The sequence below is a fragment of the Vipera ursinii genome, assembly GCF_947247035.1.
Source record: "Vipera ursinii genome assembly, chromosome: 5".
Classification (NCBI taxonomy): domain Eukaryota; kingdom Metazoa; phylum Chordata; class Lepidosauria; order Squamata; family Viperidae; genus Vipera; species Vipera ursinii.
In genome coordinates, this window is record NC_139518.1 from 80,398,055 (window position 1) to 80,423,309 (window position 25,255).

Genomic DNA, 25,255 nt, shown 5'->3' on the forward strand with positions numbered 1-25,255 from the left:
CAGTCACACTGCAATGTGCAATCAGTTGAGAATTACCTCTCTCTAATGGGGACCTATATGCGCAGACTGTTGCCTATTCCACACAGGATCTGACCATCTGACCAAGAGGGTGGGAGGAGGAAGATCAGCAACAATAAAGGAAGCTTAAAAGGAAATATATATATATATATATATGCAACAACTGCAACTTTGTGTCTTCTCAAAAGAACTTTTGATTTTTACTCCCCCTCTTTGAGAAAACACACACACACACACACACACACACACACACACACACACACATATACATCCATTCCTTCCCCCACCAACTTGGTTCTACATCCATTTTTGTTTCGGCTTGCTACCTCTCCTTCTTCTCTTCAGTGGCTCTGGGGAGTCTTCTGGATGGTGGTGCCCTTTCCTGCATCTCGGATCACGGGCTTCTGGGAGGAAGATCCCTGTTTTATTTATTCAGTATTTATTTTAATTTATTGCCTCTCAGGCCAGGGAAGGAATGGTGGTAGAAGAGAAGAGCTGCAAAGGGGCCGCTCCTGGTAGCTTGGAGACCGGTTGCCTCACACATCCCAGGACGGGAGGAGATGGAGAAAGATGCTGTATGGTACCTCTGCTGCTGAGCTCGGGGCTGCCTGGAATCTCTTTACTTTCTTTGGTGCTGAGCCTCTTGCTGTACTTCAGGACATCAGATCTGCAGTCCAGGGTTTCGCATTTGGAGGTGGACAGATCCACTCCGCTCCCGGCTGCCTGCCTCTCCGCAGACCAAATGGAGACAGCTATTTTGGGAAGAATTGACCAACTGCTTGCTGAGGTCTGTGCTCTTTCATTTTCACATATGTATACTAAACTGCCTGTTGCCTCCGTACAAAGTCAGGCTTTCCCCCCCCCCCCAGTGGGATGCTTTTAAACAAATGATGCATTGGATAAAAAGTGCTCAAAGTGGGAGAAATCTTCTGGTTCTCTCCTTCTCTGGTGCTTGGGATTTCACGTCTGTTTTGACAGCCTGCCTGAGCTTCCCTAGACAGCTTGTAATTAGATTATCCCCTTTTATGTTGCTCCCCCTCTGAAATAGATCGGTACTTTGAGCAATACATTAGGAGGATAAAATAGAGTTACATTAACCCATTTCTATATATCCAACTGGAGCCTGGGCTTGTCTTCATGGAAGTCAGTTGCATATAGAATTTTCCTAAATTGCGGCTTAGTTCTTCGTAGGCTGAACCAGGGCTGGGAATATCTGCCAAATTGAAGTTGCCACTTAGCCTGGTGATCCTAAGTAACCTTAGATTAATTTCGACCTATCCTAATTCACAAGGGTGGTTCTGAGGCTAAACCTGAGTGGAGGCAAACAATAGACACCACTTTTAGGTGGAATAGAAATGTAATAAATGCATGATAAATAATACCTTGCAAGCTTAGGAACGTATCAGATTCTGGGCACCACTTTTATTTAAAAATGAAGATTCAGCACAAGTGACTTCATGTTGCAATTGATGCAACTTCACACCCGGTGACTGGAAGCTTTCAGAACTGATAGTAGCCAAATTGGAAACAGCCAGCAGCAGCACATGAAGTGTATAATTTGAAGACAATGTGATTCAATAAAATATCCAGCAAGACAATTGCTAGCAACAGAAGCCAAATGCAGCCTTGAGAGTGGATCAGATAAATGGGAAAACAAATGGGATTAGGCAGTTAGTAAGAGGCACCTCAGTTCCTTCTTGCTTGCTAGCCAGCTGTGAGAAGAGATTGCTCTGCTTTGCCATCCAGATTCCTTGTTTGCAGATGTTATTTTGGAAACTAATATGGGACACAAAGAAACAATGCCTTGGCAAGGCTTTCCTAAGAGGAAGAAGAACTCTTATTGCTAAGAACTTCATGGGGGGTGGTTGGTGGAGATTAACAATGAAATAAGAGATGATCTGTTTACAAAATCTCTGAGGAGGTGGGACAATGCATAAATAAGTGCCCTGCCAGAAATTGGCAGGACCACCTACAGAGCCCCAAAGATTGGCTACTCCAAGCCAATCACAGGAAAATTCCCACCACTCCACTCTGCCTTGGTAATGTCTGTTAGGTTTACTGATGGTTATGTACCATCATTTTCACCTCATCAATCACATGAGCAGATGAAGCCAGTTTACACATAGTTGGACCCTGAGTTCATTCATGGTCATAGAGCAGCGCCTCCTTTGGGTTTCAGGCAGAGTTCATTCTGAAGAACCTTTTTAGCTGGGCATGAATGAGTCCAAATACTTGGAGGGTCACTGTTTGGGTTGGAGATCAATATCATGATACCTGCAGGCAGCATGACTCCTCCAGACGGCATTCTTGGGGACTAAAATAAACAAAACAGCCTAAAGTGCACAAGATTGGCAAAGATTATAATATGGTGGTGTTCCCTCCTAAACCTTGGAATCAACTTTTTGTAAACCTCAAAGATTACTTGGTATGGTAAGATAATGTATTTGTGCAAACCAGTCTTACAATGGCATACTCAACAGTTGCTTCTACAAAGGGGAGTTAGTTAGGAGTAAGGTTTCCCGCTCTGTTGAAAACAATTGTATAATTTGACCTAAATAGCTAGAAGCTAAAAGTTAGGATTGTTCAGTAATATTCTCCCCTGCTCTCCTGCTTTCTGACAAGCGTGTTATACTGGAATGCTGCCATGAAGTATTATGTGTAAAAATGTGGATGTAAATATTTCAGATCTATAAACACCAGAAAAAAAGAATCAGCTCTGTGGATTTTTTTTCCCTGTTCATCGTGGGTGGTGAGTGAGAACCCCTTAGATCACTTGACAATTGAAAGATGCTCTGTTATTACGGTATATTCTGATTTGTTGAATTCTTTCTTGGAGATATCTGATATCTGACAAATGCATTCATCCTGCATGATAATTTTGAGTGGAAACTCTACAACTTGTAGCTCCTGAGAAAAGGATTCTTGCCATAAAATTTTGAGGGCATTCTTTTTTTTTTCTTGCTTAATGCCTGGTGATAAGTTCCTGTGAAATGTTCCATGGATCATAAGTTTAGAATCCAGATGGTGTTGGTGCAGACTATATGGATGGATCTGTGCAAGACAATTGAGCTGATTACATTGTAATCTGGCCCAATGAACTACCACAGCAGTCTATGATATCATGACACACAAGGCAAAGGGTTTAGCACAACTATTATTTGGAGCAACTATCGGTCCATAGTCTAATTTTAGTCTGCTGGAACCTGTTTAGTCCAAATTCCTTAACTCCATATTTGGTACTCCAGAGCACATCTCAAATGCCAGCTCTTAGGTAGAAACAGGGCTGACCAGAGCTAAAACCAGAATTAGGCTAATAATATTTCATTATTGGCTTAAATGTGTCACTTGTCACCTGGAGTGCTCTTCTCAAGAAATCCCTTAAGCTGAAGCTCCTTTTTTTAATGGGCTTTCTCAGGCCATTTTGTGCAACCTTTATCAGGCTAAACTAAGTTGCAGTATAATTTCACTCACTCAATCAGTCAATCAACCAATCAGCCTTTATTAGATGAGCAAATAAAACAAAGATCACACCTAAGTAAAATAAAAAAGAGAAACACAGTTTAAAGTAGCTAAGAAAAATTGGAGGAGATGCTATGGCATATTGTACTGTACAAACAGCTGTTGGGAGGCATTAAACCTGGCCAAAGATAAATCCCTTCTGAATTTTGGAATTTAATGCCTCAAATTGGAACTGATTACTGGTTACCAAACACAAATCTTTTGATGCAAGTTTTTTTGGAAGCTGTTTGCTTTCTTCCTAGGGCTGATAGAGAGTGACTGACCCAAATTCACCCAGCTGGCTTTCATACCTAAGGCAGGACTAGAACTCATGGTCTCCCAGTTTTTAACCTGATGCCTTAACCCCTATAGATAATCCTTGATTTACAACCAGTTGCTTAATGACTACGTGAAATAACAATGGACCACCCTCCCAAAAGTTACTTATGACCTGCTTTCGAAGCCACACCCACACCCACAATCTCGTGATCACGTTTTGGGCACTTGGCGACTGGCTCACCTTTAGGGACATTTGCATCATCCTGCAGACTTGTGATCACAATGTTCAACATTTTCTGCTAGTTTCCAGCCAAAAAGGCTCATCGGGTAAAATGGATTAGCTTAATGACCACCGCATTCCCTTAATGACCTCTGCAAAAAGTTTCTTAAAAATCAGGTCCGTTCATTTGATTGTTTGCCTTATGACTGCTGCAAGTTACAATGGTGATTCCGGGTCTAATTATGGACATAAATTGAGGACTACCTGTACACCTGTCTGGTTCTTATAGCATTCTCTTTTGCCCTTGCTACAGTTACAAGGTAGATATTGCAAACTTTCAAGGGTTCTTGACCTCTGCCCTTGCAGCACATAAGAGAGAATCAATAAGGCATCTTCTTTTATATTAAAGATTTTATATGAAATTGTTTTATTTTTCCATGTAGAAGCAGTTCCTGAACAAGCAGTTTGTATGCCAACTTTCTGCTTGCTGATAAATATTTTAATAATCTACATTGCTGCAAAGGTTCATTATTTAACATCAAGGCTGTGGCAGGGGATTGCTAGATCAAAGACAGAGAAGTGCATATCTTTATTCGTGCTCATCTAATTTTGAACTTTTCCTTTCCTTTTTATGTAATTTGCTGACTAAGCGGTGCGGTGAATAACATTGGATTGAATTGTGCTTATGGTAGAAAAGTATTTCTCTTCTTATTTTGGGGAGTTGGAGAGGGAGTAGGGGAGGGTGTTCCTCCATGTCCTTACCATCTGCTCTTCGGTATCCACAAAGCATATGATGTAATAAAATATTGCCATTCAACTGATTATCATTATTTCTCATCCTCTAAGAACATGGATTCCCCGCCCCCCTTAATTAATCATGTATTTTTAGGAGGAACAAACAGATGGCAGGATTTGAAAGCAGAGCACATCTTCCCAAGCTGGTGCCTTCCAGATGTGTACAATGAAACTTTGAGTCATTACAGGCAGAGTGGCCACCCATCATCCTAGATAAGCCGTTGGAAGTCCCAATTCCACATAGCTGAAGGGTGCTGGGTGTGTCCCTCTGCGTGGGCAGACTAGTGAAAGAAGAGTGGCAATATTTAGATGCAAAATCACAGAAATGGAGACCAGGAGACTGGGCCCATCAACTGTGGTACAGTGTAAGATGTAGGTTAGGGTGAAAAATTCTGAGGTTATAAAATAGATTCTTATTTTAAATGAGAGAAGTTTGAGGATTCTCTTCTTCTTCTTCTTCTTCTTCTTCTTCTTCTTCTTCTTCTTCTTCTTCTTCTTCTTCTTCTTCTTCTTCTTCTTCTTCTTCTCTCCTCCTCCTCCTCCTCCTCCTCCTCCTCCTCCTCCTCCTCCTCCTCCTCCTCCTCCTTCTTCTTCTCCTTCTCCTTCTCCTTCTCCTTCTTCTCTTTCTCCTTCTCCTTCTTCTTCTTCTTCTGCCATATCTGTCATCGGATGTTGGCAATCATGTTGGCGATCCTGTTTTTATCAGCAGCCGCACAAAAAAGTGCTGCCAAGTTTTGTCCAAACCAGTCCCTTAGATTTTGAAGCCATGATGTTCTTCTTCTGCCTGGACCTCATTTGCCTTCAATCTTTCCCTGGGGGATTAAATGGAGTATGCCGTATTTTTCTGGGTGTCACATCACGTGCCCAAAATATTCTAACTTTCATTTTTTAATTGTTTTGATGATTTCCTTTGGCTTTCCCAGGTGGCTTATCACCTCCTCATTTCTGATCTTGTCAACGAAGCTTATACGTAACAGCCGCCTGTAAATCCACATTTCAAATACTTCTAGTCTCTTCAGGTGGCCTTCTTGTATTTTTATAATACATCATCATCATCATCATCATCATTATTATTATTATTATTATTATTATTATTATTATTATTATTATTATTATTATTATTATTATTATTATTATTATTATTATTATTATTATTATTATTATTATTATTATTATTATTATTAGCCATACAGTCAGCCAGAGTTTAAAGTACACTTGGCATTTTTGTCCATCTATCAAGTCCTTCTCAAGGACCTGGGATGTTGCTTAATAATATTAAAAGCATCATCACAGGATGTAAGCTCTTCCAATTTGAAGGTGCCTTTTGCAAGTGACCACTAATGATTGTGCAATGTCATACAGTCTATCACCATTGACCAACTACCGTGTCTTCCATTGTGCCATTGATTTTTGCACAAAGCTTCTCCTGTTTCTACTGACTCCTGTTATAGCTAGGCACTTGATTATCCAATCATAGGACAGGGAGTCAAATGCCTTCTTGAAATCAATCCAAGATATATTCAGGTTGCTCTCCCTTCTCTTGATGTTTTCCAAAATCATCTTGTCAAATAGGTGCTGATCTTTTGTTCCTCTGTTGCTTGGGCAGTTTATTATTATAATTTTCTAAGATAAGTCTCTCCAAGTACAAGCTTAGTATATGAAGGATCAAACTGACCCAAAATCATATCCCTGGCTATCTATCTTTGTTTTAAGATACATTATCCTCTCAGACTCTGAGCCAACCTTCTTCTGAAGAAAAAGGGATATTAGCCTTGGATCTTTAGAGGTCCTGGCCACCAGTAGCTACCGAAACAAGCCCAAGAAGATATGGGATGGAGCCCCAAAGTTACAGGGACAAGGCCAAATGAAAAGTTGGCAAGAACAACAAGGGTGAAAAGATGTGTGAGAAATGCTAACCCAAAATAGAATAGCAAGAGCAAAATCTCGTGAAGTAGACAGAGATGTATATATTTATTAGATTTCTAATAAGGCATTGTGTAAAGCACTCCTCATATTTGGCCTTAGGAGGTAATGTGGGCTGAAAGAAAGTCACTCAGTGAGCTTTCAGGATGGAGCAGAACATGGGTCTCCACCTTCAAAATTGCACCTTCAAAATTATTCCATATTGGCATCTATTGGTCAGTAGTGACATTCCTGAGCCAAGGGTATTTAGCAACAGCTACCTATATATTAACTTGCACTTTTACAATGGGGTTACCATTGACAAGAATCCAGAAGCAGAAAGGATGCAAAATGTTAGATTGTTAACAGGTGTCCAATATTTTTTTTTTAAATTCCATTTATATCCCGCCCTTCTCTGAAGACTCAGGGCGGCTTACAAACCTAACAGTAGCCTTCATTCTATGTATATGCCTGCTTATTAGGGCTTTCACACACAACCCAAGCGGCATTATTACAAAGTCAGCTTAATTGCCCCCAACAATCTGGGTCCTCATTTTACCTACCTCGGAAGGATGGAAGGCTGAGTCAACCTTGAGCCTGGTGGGATGCGAACCTGCAATAATTGCAGGCAGCTGGTGTTACTTAAGGAGGCATTAGCCCACTGCTCCACCAAGGCTCATTTGAAGAACATATTATGATTGTGTAGAAAGACCTGCTTTGGTCAAGAATCTGAGAAGTTACCGTGAGCTCTAACAGTTTCAGGGACAAATATCTGAGGAAATGACTCTCCTGTAATGGGTCTTGCCTAGATATTATGATGCAGAAGAGCTCTTTTACTGAGTTTATTGCAGAGTCTTCTTCTGGGCCACCCCCAGGCTATGGAACTCAACCGCTTAGCAGCTGCATTTGACCCACACTCTTTCCACCTTTAGAAAGATAGCCATACTCCCTCTTTCCACCAAGCTTTGAATTGTTAATTAACTTTAGGAGTGATTTTCATCTATATTTTAAAAATAATTACTTTATATTTTGTATTTTGATTGTTGTGTTTGAAACAGAGTAACCAACTGAGCAAGCTGGTTATCTGACTTAGAAGCAATTTTTTAATGTTATCCATATTGATCAAAGGGGCAGAATTTTTTCCCCTATGCAAGTCTATGCCTTTCAATAAAATGTATTAGTCTGAAAAGCAGACTGCTTCTGATTTTCAGCTACCATAGACTAATATGCTTGTCTTCCTACAATGCATCAGCATTGCAGAATTTTGATAAGTTTTCAGAAATTGTGAGCTAAAGATTACCTTCAGTATGTATGGGAGCCTTATGTGTGTTCTTCACTCTCCAGGGAACTTTTCAACATCTTGCAGAAAATGCCCACCATTTCCTTTTTTGTGATGCATTGCAGGGGGTAATTAGCAATAGCAAATAAGCATTGTTTGATCACTATTATTTGCCTATCCAGTCAAAGATTTGCAGGAAGATCACAAAACATATAAGGCCAAAAGACATTGCCCCACATTAATGGAAAACATGGATTATTAAATTAGATCCTGATGTCATTGTAGTCGTTTCACTACAGTTACTGCAGTAGGTCAGAGCAGAATAATACAGAGAGTAGTGAATCCTTTCTGGAGGGACTGAGACTCTGGAAAAAATGAAGAAAAGAGCAACAAAGATGATTTAGGGGGCTGGAGGCTAAAACATATGAAGAATGATTGCAGGAATTGGGTATGTCTAGTCTAGTGAAAAGAAGGACTAGGAGAGACATTTATAGCAGTGTTCCAATATTTGAGGGACTGCCACATAATGGAGAGGATCAACTTATTTTCCAAAGCACCAGAAAGCAAGACAATGGATGGAAACTAATCTAGGAGAGAAGCAACCTGGAACTAAGAAGAAATTTCCTAACATTGAGAACATTTATTTATTTATTTATTTATTTATTTATTTATTTATTTATTTATTTATTTATTTATTTATTTATCTATCTATCTATCTATCTATCTATCTATCTATCTATCTATCTATCTATCTATCTATCTATCTATCTATCTATTTATTTATGGGATTTGTATGCCGCCCTATCTCCCAAAGGACTCAGGGCGGCTAACGATAAAAACACAAAATACAAACATTAAAAGGTCTTAAATCAAATTATCCCATAAATAGTCCAATTAAAAAAACAATAAAACAATATTAAGAAAACCTCCCTTCCATCAGTCCAGGTCGGCCTGTTGAAAAAGCCATGTTTTAAGGTCGCGACGAAAGGAACGGAGATCCGGGGCCATCCGGAGCTCCAAGGGGAGTTGATTCCAAAGGGCAGGTGCCCCCACAGAGAAGGCCCTCCCCCTGGGGGTCGCCAGTCGACATTGTCTGGCCGACGGCACCCTGAAGAGGCCCTCCCTGTGTGAGCGCACAGGGCGATGGGCAGTCATTCCTGGCAGCAGACGGTCCTGCAAATTAACCAGTGGAATAGCTTTGCCTTCAGAAGCTGTGGGCGCTCCGTCACTGGAGATTTTTAAAAAGAGACTGGACAGCCACTTGTCTGGAATGGCATAGGGTCTCCTGCTTGAGCAGGGGTTTGGACTCGAAGACATCCAAGGTCCCTTCCACCTCTGATATCCTGTTATTCCCACAACAATCAGATGAAAGGCTGACACAGAGGAAGGAGACACGTATGAAATGCAAAGGTAAAAGACACAGGGCAAGAAATGCGAAGTAATCAGAAAGGGAACGGAAACAACAGGATAGGAAATTACCAATGGGGATGGGTGGTTGAGAATGATGGATATCAGACTGGGACCGAGAAAAACACACGGATGGAGTCACTTGCCCCCAGCAGACTCTTAAACACTTTCTCTCTTCCAGGTTCTCAGTTCTTACACCATCACATGCTCATGAACAGCAGACGTGCCTCCTGATATTCTCTTAATTACTTTTACAGCTGCAAAGTTCACACTGTTCAACTAAAACACAGTATTAAAAATGAGGTATTTAAGGGAGAGATAGCATCAAATAGCATAGAGTTTCCTTCCTTCCTTCCTTCCTTCCTTCCTTCCTTCCTTCCTTCCTTCCTTCCTTCCTTCCTTCCTTCCTTCTGACATCCTCAGCATATGGCAGGCAAATATACTGTAAGTACATTTGAATCCCATTAATCTCCCTGATTATATCTTGGACTGAGCAATTCTCCTTATTAATGCTGCCCATAGATAGGACGATGACATTCTCAAGCTACATGAGTACATTTCTGTACTGTACGTTCATTCATATGTTTAGGGGGTGGCTTGGAATAAGGTAAAAAGGCAAGATGGTGGCCACAATAGTATGATTGAAATCTTCCCTTGGTTTTACATGAATCACATGTTCAACACATGTAAAGATCTGGTGCAGCTTTGATCACATTGTTGTAAGTCACCCTTGTGTACTCTGCAAATGATGTATCCTACCCATTATCTCAATGAAATGAACAGTATAAAATATTTCTATTGTGTTTTCTTATAGCTGTGAAAAAAGATGTGTGGGTTTTTTTTAATTCCCTTTCTTGTTAACTTTAGAATGCAGATATACTGACTATCAGATGCTTAGCATAGGGGAAAGGAAGTACATCATTAAGGCAAACCTCATTCATATATGACAATTGTTGCTCCAAATCATGGCAATGGCCATTGGTATAGATCCGTGATTCTTAGCTTCAGCAACTTTAAGACATGTAGCCTTTAACTCCCAGAATCACCCAGCCCATGCAAGTTGCTGAAGTTGAAAAACACTGGTTTAGGTAACTTTAAGTGCAATTAAAAGAATTCTTGGAGAATGTAGCTTCCACTGCTTCTAGCCATAATAACTAAAGAGTTTCAGACTTTGGATACTATAATTATTGGTCATCCACATAAATATATTATTAGAATGCCGACTGCCAGGATGGTGATAGAGGATTACCAAGGCAGAATTATTACTTTTTGCTATGGGGAGATTTTGCTTGTCCTGTGCAATGTAGAAAGGACTTGATGTCACAGGGATTGAAGACTGGACATTGTCATCTCTATGGCTCCCTAGCACTTTGAAGTTGTTGGTCCCCCTTTTCTTAACTTTTAGGAAAGTGGTGAAAACAGTGCTTTTTGCCATGGGTGCAGGACTTAAGATGGCAGTGCTGGCCATATTTAGCTTGATGTTAGTCTTGTCTTTTTTATCGTTTGATTTAACTAATTTCAAATGTTAATGTACTGTTTATTTCTTGTTCTGAATTTATGTGAATTGCCCCAGTTCTATGGAATGGGGCAGGTGCAAATCCCCTCATAAACAAATATATTTCTGATGTCACTTTCTGATTTTTCTATGAAATGTTAGGATGTAAACCTGCTGTTCAGTTTGGGGCAGATAGCTTTTTTTATTTATTTACTTTCAAAAATACTTGAGTACTTGGAACTTTCAACTGCGTCTTTTCTCCATAGCAAAACATACTGGCTAGATCAGAGGTCTTCAAACTTGGCCCTTTTATGACTTGTGGACTTCAACTCCCAGAATTCCTCAGCCAGGCATGCTGGCTGAGGAATTCTGGGAGTTGAAGTCCACAAGTCATAAAAGGGCCACGTTTGAAGATCCCTGGCCTAGATATACAAATTCCTCCCTCTCTGCCTCATACAGAAACTTTCCTATTCCTGTGCAGCACTCCTTGGAATGACCAGGTACGGCTATACAATTACGCATGGTTACGTGGTCATTTCAGGCAATGCTATGAAGGAGATACAGCCTCTGAGGAGAATGCTGTGATGCGGTAAGCAGAAAGGTGATTTTGAAATTAGAAAAAGGTAAAAAAAGTCAAGAACTAGGTTGAGGCAGGTATCAACACTTTGCTCCTGATGAGATTCCTTATACCATAGAAGAAGAAAAATCCAAGCTCACTCTCATCAAGATCCATAATGAAATTCTTTTACTTCCTTCAGAGCGATTACCTCCTTCATAGAAAGAAGCTTAGGGAGGATCTAGTTTCCCAAAGGATCTTGTTTCTCAACCAGATGAAGCAACCGGCCAGTTTTTCTGCCAACCCGGAATGTGTACTCAATGTTTTCCTGACAAATGTGTTTGCAGAGTAAGAACGCTATAGAAGGAGGTATTGAAAGGAGCCTGGCTTCCCATAAAGCAAAATTCCTTGGCCTTTATGGAAGGTTTGAGAAAAAGACAAACCAAGCCATTAACATTTAAGGCATTGGCCAAGTTTTCAAAGAGAAAGGGCAACTTTCTCTCAGAGTAGAGTGCAATTGGCTGGGATTTCCTACTGTGACACAAGAAAGAAAACATCTAAAATTTTGATGTTATTATCATTTAACATCTGTGCATGTTTGGACAAAAACCTGGGAATGGTTCAAACACTGCAAAAACTTTTGCAACTTTTAGCATTTTTGGCATGGTTTAGGGGCAGTGTAGTGAAAAGAGACAGAGAACGGTGCCTTTAGCAATGAATGCAGGCCTAAACACAGGTAGAGTCAGTGCTTTTATTGTAAAAGAAAAAGGTGCCGGAACTCACACATCTCATACAACCCGCCTTGCCTACCCTACAAGGTTCCATCCAAAAAAGGTGCCGGAACTCCGTTCTGAGCGTTCTATGACAAAAAAAAGCCCTGGGTAGAGTCATACTTTAATGCCTGGCCAATCACCAGTAAGGGCCACCTAACACTTTCAGAGTGCAGAAAGAGATGATGTCAATGTCACGGTTCTGATAGATGAGACCAGTAGAAATAACTCATGACGTCACGTGAAGTTGCGCAACATATCGTGACTTTTTCCCCATTGCCGGCAATGGGCTGGGTGTGGTTTTGGCATGACGCATCTGGCCCACAGGCCAGGAGTGTAACATGCCTGCCTTAGTGTGTTACAAATCATAATCCCCAATTAACACCTTTGGCGGGCTCTCTAACGGTAGCTCCAGCCCGCCAAAAACTTAGCTACTTGACCTTGGTTCCCACAAGAAAGTTATTGTTTTGACTAAACGAGAAGAACGCATCTCCCCCCTCTCATTGCTATGGCAACTGAGAAACAAAGAAACATGGCTGTACTCAGAGCATTTTGAAGGTTTGACAGTCATCTTCACCTCATTCCCAGTCTATCACAAATGTATTTTCCACCTTGCATCCAAAGGTATTAGATATTTTCTGTTTTTGAACCTGAGCCACTCTAAGTTCATCTTAAGGATGGTCTTGAATAATTCATTTCAATTTAGTTACAGCTGCAGTGGTGACTGGATGCAGGGTCTGGCGCGCGCGCGCACACACACACACACACACACACTGACTGCTGTCCCGCTGCCTTTTTTAAAAAAAATATTCCAGTCAAGTCAATAATAACCTGCTAAATCAATGGACTTTACATAAGCAGGGATTTCTCCCTCTCTCTCTAAAGGCTCCTTGCTCCACTTGGTCCCCATCATTTGCAGCGGACACCCCTTCAGTTCCTGCCCAGATTAAAGGCTGCCAAGTTCTCCGTGGGACAGGCAGTGGCTACTTTCCTTCTTAAATATTCTTTCTATTCATCATTCATGAACAAGTGAACAACCAGTGGAACAACCTGCCTCTAGAAGTGGGGAATTCTCCAACACTGGAAGTTTTTAAGAAGAGACTGGACAGCCATTTGTCTGAAATGGTATAGGGTTTCCTGCCTGAGCAGGGGGTTGGACTAGATGATCTCCAAGGTCCCTTCCAACTTCTTCTTCTTCTTCTTCTTCTTCTTCTTCTTCTTCTTCTTCTTCTTCTTCTTCTTCTTCTTCTTCTTCTTCTTCTTCATCATCATCATCATCATTATTATTATTATTATTATTATAAAACTTTTATTCATAAAACACTCAAATTGACTGGCACTAATGGTTGACACGGGCTGCTGCCAGCATCCTAGGTATCAACCAGGTATCTCCTTAAAATGTAAGATGTTCCGAGTAGCGCAGTTTTTTGTAGCTTTGCTGGAATTATTGCAGGAAGCTGCAATTTCTTGATGTGTTTTGCAAAGTTTTTGGACATAGTTCCCAGTGCCCCGATGACAATGGGTATCACTGTTATGCATTTCATCCATAATCACGCAGTTTCGATGGCTATTATTATTATTATTATTATTATTATTATTATTATTATTATTATTATTATTATTATTATTATTATTATTATTATGTCTCAACCTGAGAAGCTTGTGCTCCATTCAATCTCCCAGCAGGTACTTTTTCAGTTTCTGCCCAGTCCAGTTAAGACATGCTCCCCTTCTTGTCCCACTCCCTGCCCACAGTACTGCAAAGCTTCTCTCCTCTCCTCTCCTCTCCTCTCCTCTCCTCTCCTCTCCTCTCCTCTCCTCTCCTCTCCTCTCCTCTCCTCTCCTCTCCTCTCCTCTCCTCTCCTCTCCTCTCCTCTCCTCTCCCCTATTTTTATTCATTTATTTTACATTTTTTAATTGCAATATTTACTATTTTTTTATGTAACTGACTACCAATTCTTCCTTGCTGCAATGTTTTCTTGGACCTAATGATGAATATGGGAATGATAGAGCCTTGGTGGAGCAGTGGGCTAATGCCTCCTTAAGTAACACCAGCTGCCTGCAATTAGTGCAGGTTCGAGTCCCACCAGGCTCAAGGTTGACTCAGCCTTCCATCCTTCCGAGGTAGGTAAATGAGGACCCAGATTGTTGGGGGCAATTATGCTGACTTTGTAACAATGCCGCTGGGGGGCAAAAGCCCTAATAAGCAGGCATATACATAGAATGAAGGCTATTGCTAAGCACACTGGTTTGTGCTTTAAATTGTAAGCCGCCCTGAGTCTTCGGAGAAGGGCGGGATATAAATGGGATTAAAATAAAAATAAAAATAAATAAATGATAGAACAGCCTCTTCCCTCTTGCTTCGATTATGGTAACATCAAAACAAGGATGCTACAACACAAGGGAAAATGAACAAGAAAAGTTTGTGTCAGTGGAGATATTTGGGAAGGCAACCATCTGCGTACGCATACAGGAAAGCAATGAGATCTAATGTGGATAGGATAATTCTTAAAAAGAAATGATAGGTACTGGTAGACCAGTCCATTTAGAAACTAACCAGCCAGGGTTTTCTTCCCTATAGGGGTATGAAAAGGCAAGAAGCAGGGAAACAACCAATCAGGTCATGCAATTATCATAGGCTGGATTGTGACACTAGTCCAGTCATATTTTTTTAATGTGATGTAAGAAAGACCTTGAGATATGGGAAATGCTGCCTAGAGAACAGTCAGATAAGAGAGGGCATAGCCCACAACTGCCGAATGGGTGTAGAAAGAATATCAGAATGGACAGTACAGCAGGAGGTGACTCTATGATTCAATGCTCCCATCTTTACAAGGAAAAAACTTTGCAAGGGATTTTGTGGTATTTACCCTCCAACAAAGCTAACGGGTAAAATGTATAGTTTGTAAGTTAGGTCAGATTTAATGCTGGTTCAAAATGAAATTTGCTGGGCTCTAACTGAGCGCTAAGTGACATCTTGGCATTCTCTTTGATTCTGTGCCACAACTTCTTTGCTTATGGACTATTGGCCTCAGTAGAGAATATGGACTTTTGAAAAATTAAAGACTTTGCGTGTCTCACCATCATTATACAGTATTTAATACGATAGCAATAAATAGCGATATACCCCTTGCACCTTAATTTTCTTTATGTGGCAAAATTGCTGTAGACTTTTATCTTCAATCACTTCCATCTAACTTGCTCATTTTGTTTTGCACAAACATTTCCTGATCCCTCTAAAGCAGGGGTGTCAAACTCAATTTCATTGAGGGCCGCATCAGCATTGCGGTTGCCTTCAGGGGGCCGGGTGGGTATGGCCAGGGTGGGCGTGGCCTACTGGGTGGGCGTGGCTAGAGTGTGTACGGCTCTACATCGTTCACATCAAGGGTGCCTATGGAGGCCTGGGCAGGAGTGGGACAGATCTGAGGGTCTCTGGCGGGAGGAGGGTCTCTGGGCCAGGGCCAAGGCAGTGGGGGCCGTTCCCTCACTGTTTCCAGGATGGCTTCGCGGGCCACATGAAACTACTTCGCGGGCCGGATCCGGCCCCTGGGCCTTGTGTTTGACATGTCTGCTCTAAAGACTGCACAGTTTTTTTCCTTGCTGCCCTGTCTGCTTGAAAATATATTCCAGAATGTCTAAATGATATCAAATATTTTATTTGCTTCTTAAAGCCCACTTTTGTGAGAACTCTTTCTAGTGTTTACCCTTTTAGCATTTTTGTAGACAATTAGCCAAACATAGAAATTGGAATTTTTTTTTACCTCTTTCCCTCCACTTTACTGAACTATTCTCTTTGTGCCTGCCATGTTCTGGTACCATAATAAGTATATCATTGGGCTGAACTCTAAACATTAAATTCCACTTGTTAGAGCAGGGGTCTTCAAACTTGGCCCTTTTGTGACTTGTGGACTTCAACTCCCAGAATTCCTCAGTATGCTGACTGAGGAATTCTGGGAGTTGAAGTCTCCAAGTCATAAAAGGGCCAAGTTTGAAGACCCCTGTGTTAGAGGATGACTTGTCCCATGCAAATCATGCCACGTATCCTCATCCCTGCACTCACCAGAACGAATAACATATTTTATTGAGATGGCAGATTCCTATGGCAAGATCTTAAATTAACACTAGAGAGGATAAAATGAACCAACTATATCTTTAAAATCCAGGTTGCAGATAGGACTGAGTGACATGCATGTCCTATTTATGGCCCACAGTGCTTAAGAAGATCCAAAGTCGAGAATTAGAATCTTTCATTGCCAATAGTCTTGAGGTAAACATGCAGGCTGGAAAAATCCTGGAACAGACCTGTATTTGCATCAACCTTTTGGTTAAAGGATGCCATATTATTGTATTGGGTTGACTATCTGGAACTTCATAGCATAGAGATGAAATCTAATCTAACAGGCTACCTTGCATAGTTTATACTTACTCTATAGAACTTTAAGATTTCATGGACAAGAACAGTGGTGAGATTCAGCAGATTCGCACTGGTTCAGGAGAACCAGTAGCTAAATTTACCTGAATTCAGAGAACTGGCTGGCTTCTGAAAGTCCAGTCTAGACCTCGGAGGCCTCTCAGGCCTAGAACAGCTCACTGGAAGTGCATGGATACCACTTCTGGAAGTCTGTTCTAGGCTTCGGAGGCCCAGGCCTGCATCACATTAATCCCATCACTGGACAAGAACATGCAACATCAATCTCTATAACTGGGAAGTATGAAAGTTCCTGATTGTGATACCCAAGAAAAATGCTAAAAACTCTGTTGTTGTTCTTACTTGTCTTTTAACAGAGCAGTGCCAGCCTGCTCTTTGGACCTCTATCCAGCAATTGATTTCAGAGACTTGGTGAGATAGTCACTTATCATCATGGTCCAGTCCAAACCTAATAGGCCTAACTGTCAGAAAATTCATGTACTGTATGAAAAATAGGAGTAGATACAGTGGTGGGATTCAGCCAGTTCGCATCACTTTGGCAGAACCAGTAGCTAATTTTTTGTTGCCCAGGCCCAGAATGGACTTCTGGAAGCGGCATAGATATTTAGGAATCTTAAAGAATATCATTAAATCCATCAATTTTAAGGGTATATGTGTATTCAGAGGAGATGAATTGCTGGACTTCTGAGGGTTAATGAAATCCAGGTCACATATATTAGATCTTAAAAATAGATTAAGAAGGTTAAAGATAGCTCTTATTTCTAACTACCTTGGCTCTTCTCAGCAAGTTTGTGGATACAGGAAAGTGAATACCATGCCCAATGGATTGAAAATACGGGTGTTTTTTCTGAACCAAATCTGTGCTACATGGCAAAGGGGTTTAATTATCTTTAAAAGAATATCAGCAATAAAGTTTTATTTTTTGTTTTTCTCCTCAGCAAAAATGTGCTTCACTTTGCACTCTTACTCTTCAAATTTGTACAAACATTATGCCTAGGAATATATTTATTATAATTTGACTATCAGATATTCAAAATACTGACTAATGACCTGTATCACAATTGTAGACAATTAAATTCCTAATTTACAGGCAGAAAACTGGGGGAGTTTTTACATAAATGATTTCTTCACTTATAGTTTCTTGTACTCAACATTTATTGGCCTTAGTGGTAAAAGTGAAATGGACACAGTTTGAATAGAGCAATAACAGAGAGTCATAAATCAAAATTGCATAAAAATATTATTCCTATTTATTAGTGAAAGCTGAGGCATATGTATTTGGTGAAATAGTAATTCCCTCCCTCTTCCTTCTCTTTATCCTTGGAAGGAGGAAGAAACTAGGAAAGAGCTTGTCTAAGATGTTTACTTCTAGTCTTGATCTATGTACCTTGGTTATATAGGGCAGGAGTCCTCAACCCCCAGTCTATGGACCAGTACCGGGCCACGGCATGCCAACAATCAGGCCACACAAACAAGCAAAGCCACATCTGCGAGATGCAGGCAGCACACAGAACCACACCCCCTCTGGTCCACGGAAAAACCTCTCTCCACAGAACCGATCCCTGGTTCCCCAAAGGTTGGGGACCTCTTAGAGAGGGTATTAAAGAGATGCATAACTAGTTGGGACCAGGAAAGTGTTAATGATGCTTTTGGTTGAAAGGGCTGCCCCAGTTGCATTTAAGAAGGTATTGGCATGCTCCATATGAAGATGCCTTGCCTAGATCTGCAATATTCTATAGCCATCACCTTCCCTTTCTAGAGAAGGCTGTTGAAAAAATAGCATGGGTTCAGCTGAAAAATGGCCTAAAGGAAATGAATTAATTGAATCCTTTCCAATCAGGTTCCAGTCTTAGGCCTAGAACAAATCTAGCATTGGTGACTCTAGTAGTTCTAAATGATGATCTCCTTACTCATGGCATACTAGAAAGGCAAATAGAGGCAAGAGGAGCCTTTAACCCAGCTTTGAGTAACGAGTCATTTGCAACCCTACAAAACCGTGGATTGCATCATTGTATATATGCATGCATTTATATACATGCATGCATAATGTATGTGTGTAATTTTTATTAAGAGTTTTGATTATTATCATAAAGTCTACAAACTAGAGAGGCAGAGCGAATAGAAAGAAATAAAAAGTGCAACAAAAAAGAAAGGAGAGGGAAAGAAAAGTAAGAATATGATAAAGAAAAAGAAAAGAAATATAAAAAGAATGACTTCCAACCATCACAGCAAATAGAAACAAATTTAGTGCCTTTTCACCCTTGGGTTACAAACATTTATCTCTTCATTCCATATGCCATACCCTATCTATAACAAATTCATGAAACTTTGTTATTTTCAGTTGTGGTGCCAGCAAAAAGATCATAAAGGTTTTACCAGAAATAATACATCATGTTTTAACCTTGATAAAAGAAGCCAACTTTATGTTATTTCCTTTTACTTCTAACAGTCTTAAGTTCATTTATTTAGTCTTTAGTTCATTCAAATTTTGTTATAGGATTTGATTTATCTCATTTCTTCTTTACAGATACAGAGTTCTTTAAAGTTTTAATGAAACTCTTTTGTAAATGCAATAGGAAAAATTATCCAGATTATCTCTTAGTTTGTCATCTATATTTTTATTTTACATTTTAAAACTTCAGTCAGGTTTTGGTTTTTTGTTTTGGTAGATAGGTACAATGAAACATCCTCTTCTAAGTTATTTTCTTGGCCTGTCGAGTTACAAATCCACTTTCATTACCATTTGTATCTTTCAGATAAAATTTATTCTACATCTCTCATTTCTTCAATAATATATTTTGTATATCTTTAAAAGCATTGTACATCTTTATTGATACTGTTACTACTAATTTCTGATTTTATTCTTTAAAAGTCTTAAGTATTTTTATTTTTATAATGCTTTGCAACATTTTACAGGTTTGTAAATCTTTACCTAAAAATTTTAGTCTTTTCCAGTTTTTTAAATCATGAAATTGCTTATCTTTTATATATCTTTTAAAAATCAAAATAGAATCTATTTCCCATGAGAAACTGTTTGTTCTTTGTAATTAATCCAAAAACCTATTGTAGAAGTTTCAATATTCCATTTTTATCTGGATCCTTAGTCTGTTTACAACTTTCTAAAATTAAAATCATATTTAACCTTTTGCTGTGTATTTCAGAATCCTTCAATTTTTAAGCTTATTATTAACATGTTCTTTTATTAGAGATTGAAGGCAGACTTGCCTAGCCTTTTCAAGCTTGCAGTTCCAAAGGTTTTTAATAATTCAGAAACAGTTAATGAGCAATTTTTTGAAAGTGATTAGAAAGTGAGGTTTGTGAACTGAGAGTCTTTTCAAAGTCTTCTCCATAGTTGCAAGTAAATAGCCAATCCTGTTTAATCCTGGTACTTAAGTCACTGTCCTGCAGTCTCCTTGAAAGGAGCAGCCATCCAGTGCACATATGGGTGATCTCCCTTCCTCTTCTTATCTGGACAGATTCTGTGGAACCAATCTATTCACTGGTTCCTTGCTTTTTGTCAGCTCTAATTTCACAGAGCCACCTTCAGTTTGCCATACCTTCATTATCTGTAGTATAAAAGGTAAAGGTAAAGGTTCCCCTGCACATGCGTGCTAGTTGTTTCCAACTCTAGGGGCCGGTGCTCATCTCCGTTTCAAAGCCGAAGAGCCAGTGCTTGTCCAAGAACGTCTCTGTGGTCATGCGGCTGACATGACTAGACGCCAAAGGCGCACGTAACGCTGTTACCTTCCCACCGGAGTGGTCCCTATTTTTCTACTTGCATTTTTACATGCTTTCGAACTGCTAGGTTGGCAGAAGCTGGGACGAGTAACAGGCGCTCACTCTGTTACGCGGCACTCGGGATTTGACCCACCAAACTGCCGACCTTCTGATCGACAACAGTATAGACTATTGCTATTCTACATTGAGCTACCTTTCAAAATTAAATGAATGCTTCAGTTGGTTTCAAATATCAAATATTGTTTTTGACATTTACGTTTCTAAATGATTGATCTCTAAGTACTTGTAATACTCCAGAACCAATATATCTAGCTTACTTGTCCAAAATGAATATTTTTGAATGGTAAAAATACCCAGCCCTCGAGAGATGAGATTGGAAGCAGCAGTAATATTTTCCTATGGTGGCCCCAACTTCACGAAATGGCATCACTCTACAAGTTAGGCTAGGACCATGTGTGGCATTTTTCTGACAATCCCATGACGATAGAGATATGCTGCAGAGCCCTTGGAAGCTGAAGCTGCCCAGTGTGTGGTTGACAATATCAGATGTGTATTATGATTGTGACTTTAATTATTGCTTGCATGTTATTATTATTATTCCTGCTTCTTGAATAGGCTGAATTTTTAAATTGTTTTTGTTTTAATGCTTTTTTAAAAATAAATAAATCTCCATGAATCATAACATGATTCTGGAAGTATGCAAGTCAAACCAATTAACAATAAATTATTATTTTAAAAAATCATCTGGACCACAACATTGGAAAATAGGACCAAAATCCATGTCTATGGAGATTCTCAATTGTCCAGGTCATGGTTGTCCCAAAGGTGCTTTTCAAAAGACAACTGGTTTTCTTGGATTTTTCATAACTGAAGAAGCTTCTTGGATAAGAAGCAAAATGTTTTCAAGGAACAATCCAAGAAAGTCCAGTTGCCTCTTGAAAAGCACCTTTGGGGCAACCTAAATCAGTATATGCAGTGCTTCATATAATTGCTCATGAAAATAAATCAGTTAAGTTCCCATTATAATGTGAAGTGGAACACATTTTTTTCATATCCCCAACAGAGTGGGGCTGAATTTTCCCAATTCCATGTTTTATTCGTGTTGGCCAAGTAGTGAAAAGAGGCTCTCCAATCTCATAAAATGATCGGGGGAAGGAAATTATGTGGTAAATTCTTGCAACCATTAGAGGCCACATGGATTATGCTGACTCGCTGCAGGAGGCCACCTTTTAGGTTATGATCTCATGGTGATCATAAATAAAGCAAGGTAAGATGTGCTTCAAAGCTTCCATAATTTCTCTCCAACTCTTCTAAGTGGGTAATAGTCCTTTTAGACAACACTGGCACACAATTGCTGTTCAGACCATACAGTAAAGATGCTGTGTAGCAATGCCATTAACTGAGTTTTATCTGCTTTCAGTCAAACAGATGTTGAGATTAGAATTGAAGGCTGTTGTCTGTTTTTGACCCAGGAACAGATGTCTCTTCCTCCTTGTAGTTCAGAGCTGATTACACACACACTGTTTTCTAGCAAGCAGAAACCTTTGGCTTTGTGATTGTTAATGTTACCTTCCTCCTCATTCATTTTACAGAGGATAAACTTCAATTTGCCAAGACATCGGGAGACTAGAGATATCTACCAGAGATGCAACTGCCCAGCAGGTAGGAATCCTACATGGCGGTGGGGTGATGATGATAATGTTGATGATCATTGGATACAACCCAGGAGCAAACATGTATTTAATAATGTTGAGAAAATTATTTCTTCATTTGTTTGCATGAAATGTGTTACAACGTTTAGGACAGTGTCTCCTTGGCAACTTCCAATAACAGATAAAAATAGAACAATACAACATATATCAACTGGAAAAATTAGTATATATCAATAGTCACTGACAATCTCAAACAGCAAAATAGAAATCAGCCAAGATTTTAGGCCTGTTAAATCTCTCACAAATGGGAGGACTCTTGAAACTCCCCAGAAAAGGCATTTCGTGATGTGTCCTTAGTTATAGCTATACTGATATCTCCCTCAGTCTTAAGAGTAGGGAAGTCTGCAGGGAGGGTCACAATAGTAGCTGTGACTGCACAATTGAAGCCCCATCTCTCTTTTTCACACATTGATAACTCATAAAGATTTGGGCTTACGTTCCAACTTGTCTTCCTAAAAAAATGTGGGAATAGTCTCAGTATATAGTTACTACTAACATAAAAAATCAAGTGCTGGATGAATAGTCTATTATAGGTGTTCCTTAACTCAGGCTAAATATTGTGATTCAGCTTGGAGACAATGCAATCATGGTTGAAGGAGTAGTAGGTTTAGGAGCCTAAAGGAATAATCTGGAGAGTACCTAGACAAGTTTAGAATCCAAATGGCATCTGTCCTACAAGTGAACAGCTGACTCCATTCTTTATAGAAACTTGGGGTTAAGAGAAAGGCATGCTTGTGATAGAAGTGACTTGTGGTATTTGTCTAACTTCTGTACAGTTGACTACCTAGAAGGCTAAAGAGAAGCTTGTCCATGTGTCTGTGACTGGACTCTGACAGCTGTTAGTTAAAAAAGCAGTGAAATGAAAGAAACCAAGGAGAATTTAAAAAGAACTAGAAGAAAGCTATACTATGATCCCCATTTCCCCAATTTTCCCATTCAGGAACTAAAGATCAAGCCACCAAACAGATCAAGTACTTTGAACTTCCTTAGTCTCTCCTGGATCTTTAGCTGTTCTTTAATACTACGTATATTTATACTGTAAGCTGCCTTGGAAATATAGCAAAAGGCTATAAATAAATAAATGAGTGAAATGAGTAAGTTTTGTGATTTTGTGATGCATGTGAAACATTTGGTATTGTACAAAGAATTTGGAACCCTAAAAATCTTAGAGTGATGAATCCTTTCTCCTCTTCCTCCTCCCAATAAGGATGTTATCGATCATGGGAAGATAAGGAGCATCCATTTAGACCAGTGTCTGGCTTCTAGAATTATCACCAGATACCAATAGGAAGCCTTGTAAGCAGATCATAAGATTAAAAAATTCCTCCAGATCTACTAATTGGTACCTAGATCAGTGTTCCTCAACCTTGGCACTTTTAAAGATGTGTGGACCAACTCCCAGAATTCCCCAGCCAGTCTGCTGGCTGGGGAATTTTGAGAGTTGAAGTCCACACATCTTAAAGCTCTCAAGGTTGAGAAACAATGATCTCGAGGCACACCACCTTTAAATATCTCTCAACAAATAGTAAATGTAATTTTTTTTAAAAAAAAACCTCTAACAGAGCAAAGAGCTAGGGGTCAAGATTAACTACAAATGGGAAATTAAGCCTTATATCTGGAAAGAGAAGAAAAATGTATCCCTAAGTAAATATTATGTTGGCTATCCAACCATGAAATGTAAATTGCTTAATGGCAATATTTCTCTTACATTTCTTGAAGTCCCAATATAGATTGAGTCTTGTTTCTATCTTAGCCAGGATTGTTGTTCTATAAAAATCACATTGACATTCTTTTGTTCTCATGTGTATAGTTTACTTTCATTCTGCATTCAGTACCTGCAGAAGTACTATAACCCATTACCAGTAGCTTTGATGTGCAAACTAGGTAATTGCCAGGAACAGCAAACATCAAGGGGTTCTAGAGAAAAACTTTGCACAAAAAAGTTCTGGAATAAGCTCTGGTTCAAGAAGAGAGCCAACCAGTTTTGGGGAAGCACATAATAATTCAGAACTCTTAACTGCTTCCAACCACTTGATTACTTCCAAACTTTTGACTACATACCAAGCCAGAAAAGTGGAAATACAAGGAACATTGTATGAACAGTGCTGAAATGGTTGATTTTAAGGGCAATTAAATCTGAGTGCATCTTGGACTAAAAATGGATTCTAATTAACCACTGCAAATTAGACTATAATAAATATAGCCATAGAAACAAAGCAGAGATAGGCAGGGAAACAATGATAAAGGAAAATGGGGCTTAAAGAGAGGTGACATTTCTAAAATGGAAGTTATTAAAAGCACAATTGCAAACAATTCTAATTAAAAAATGGAGGACATTAGAAAAAAATTCATCATTCATATTTGTGAAAATTAGAAGACAAATAATTATACACATGGGTTATTACTAAAGACAAGTATCTACAGGTATCCCTACTGTACTATAAACTTGAACAGTTAAAGAAAATTTAGCTGGAGATGAGTTCAAAGCAACATCAGAATTGGGTAGAAAAATGGATAGCAAAGTGTGTTCATGTTGCAATTAAGAGGGGCATGAGAAAGGGTGATCATCAGCAAATTCTTGTCAAACTGGAGTGAGGTATCTCAAGGGATGCCCCAAGGTCAGTCAATCCGTCCTATGTTCATAATTTATTTTTATTAATGACTTTGATGAAGAGGTGATGGGAATACTTGCCAAGTTTGAAAATGAAGCAAAGTCTAGTGGAGTTTCTAATATCCAAGAAAATAGGAATGATCTTGGTAAGAATGCACTAAAGACAACAGAATGATTTTTAACAGAAGTAAATGTAAAAAACAAACTCAAATAAGAAGTATAATGTGGGCTAACAATATTTGTGAAAAAGGCTTAGAAATCGTAGATTGAGTATGTCAGGGTAGAGTGACTACAAAACATGTTGATGTGATTTTAGGCTAAAATGCAATGTTAACATACCGGTAATTAAAGCTTCCAAATCACAGACATTTTTATGGAGCCTTGATCTGACTGAATAGATTAATGATTCCTTAACTAAGGAATGTGGTGCTGTTTGTACATAAGGACCTTCGCTCCTTCCAACGGAGGTCTGAAGACCCATCTATTTGAACAAGCCGGCCTGGCCTGATGGGGATATGTTGGGGTTTTAATGGGGATTTTTATATT

The 25,255-nt window shown here is 39.4% G+C and overlaps 1 protein-coding gene across 1 annotated transcript in view; it reads left to right on the forward strand.

The window, feature by feature from the left end:
• Positions 1-329: 329 nt before the first annotated feature.
• Positions 330-25,255, forward strand: part of COL13A1 (collagen type XIII alpha 1 chain) — a gene marked incomplete at its 3' end in the record, with an annotated part of 202,270 nt that continues 177,344 nt past the window's right edge. Inside the window, exons 1-2 of the mRNA XM_083364798.1 lie at positions 330-805; positions 21,979-22,048. Of these exons, the coding sequence (XP_083220924.1) occupies positions 494-805; positions 21,979-22,048 (382 nt within the window). The 5' untranslated portion in view covers positions 330-493. The remainder of the gene's footprint in view (positions 806-21,978; positions 22,049-25,255) is intronic.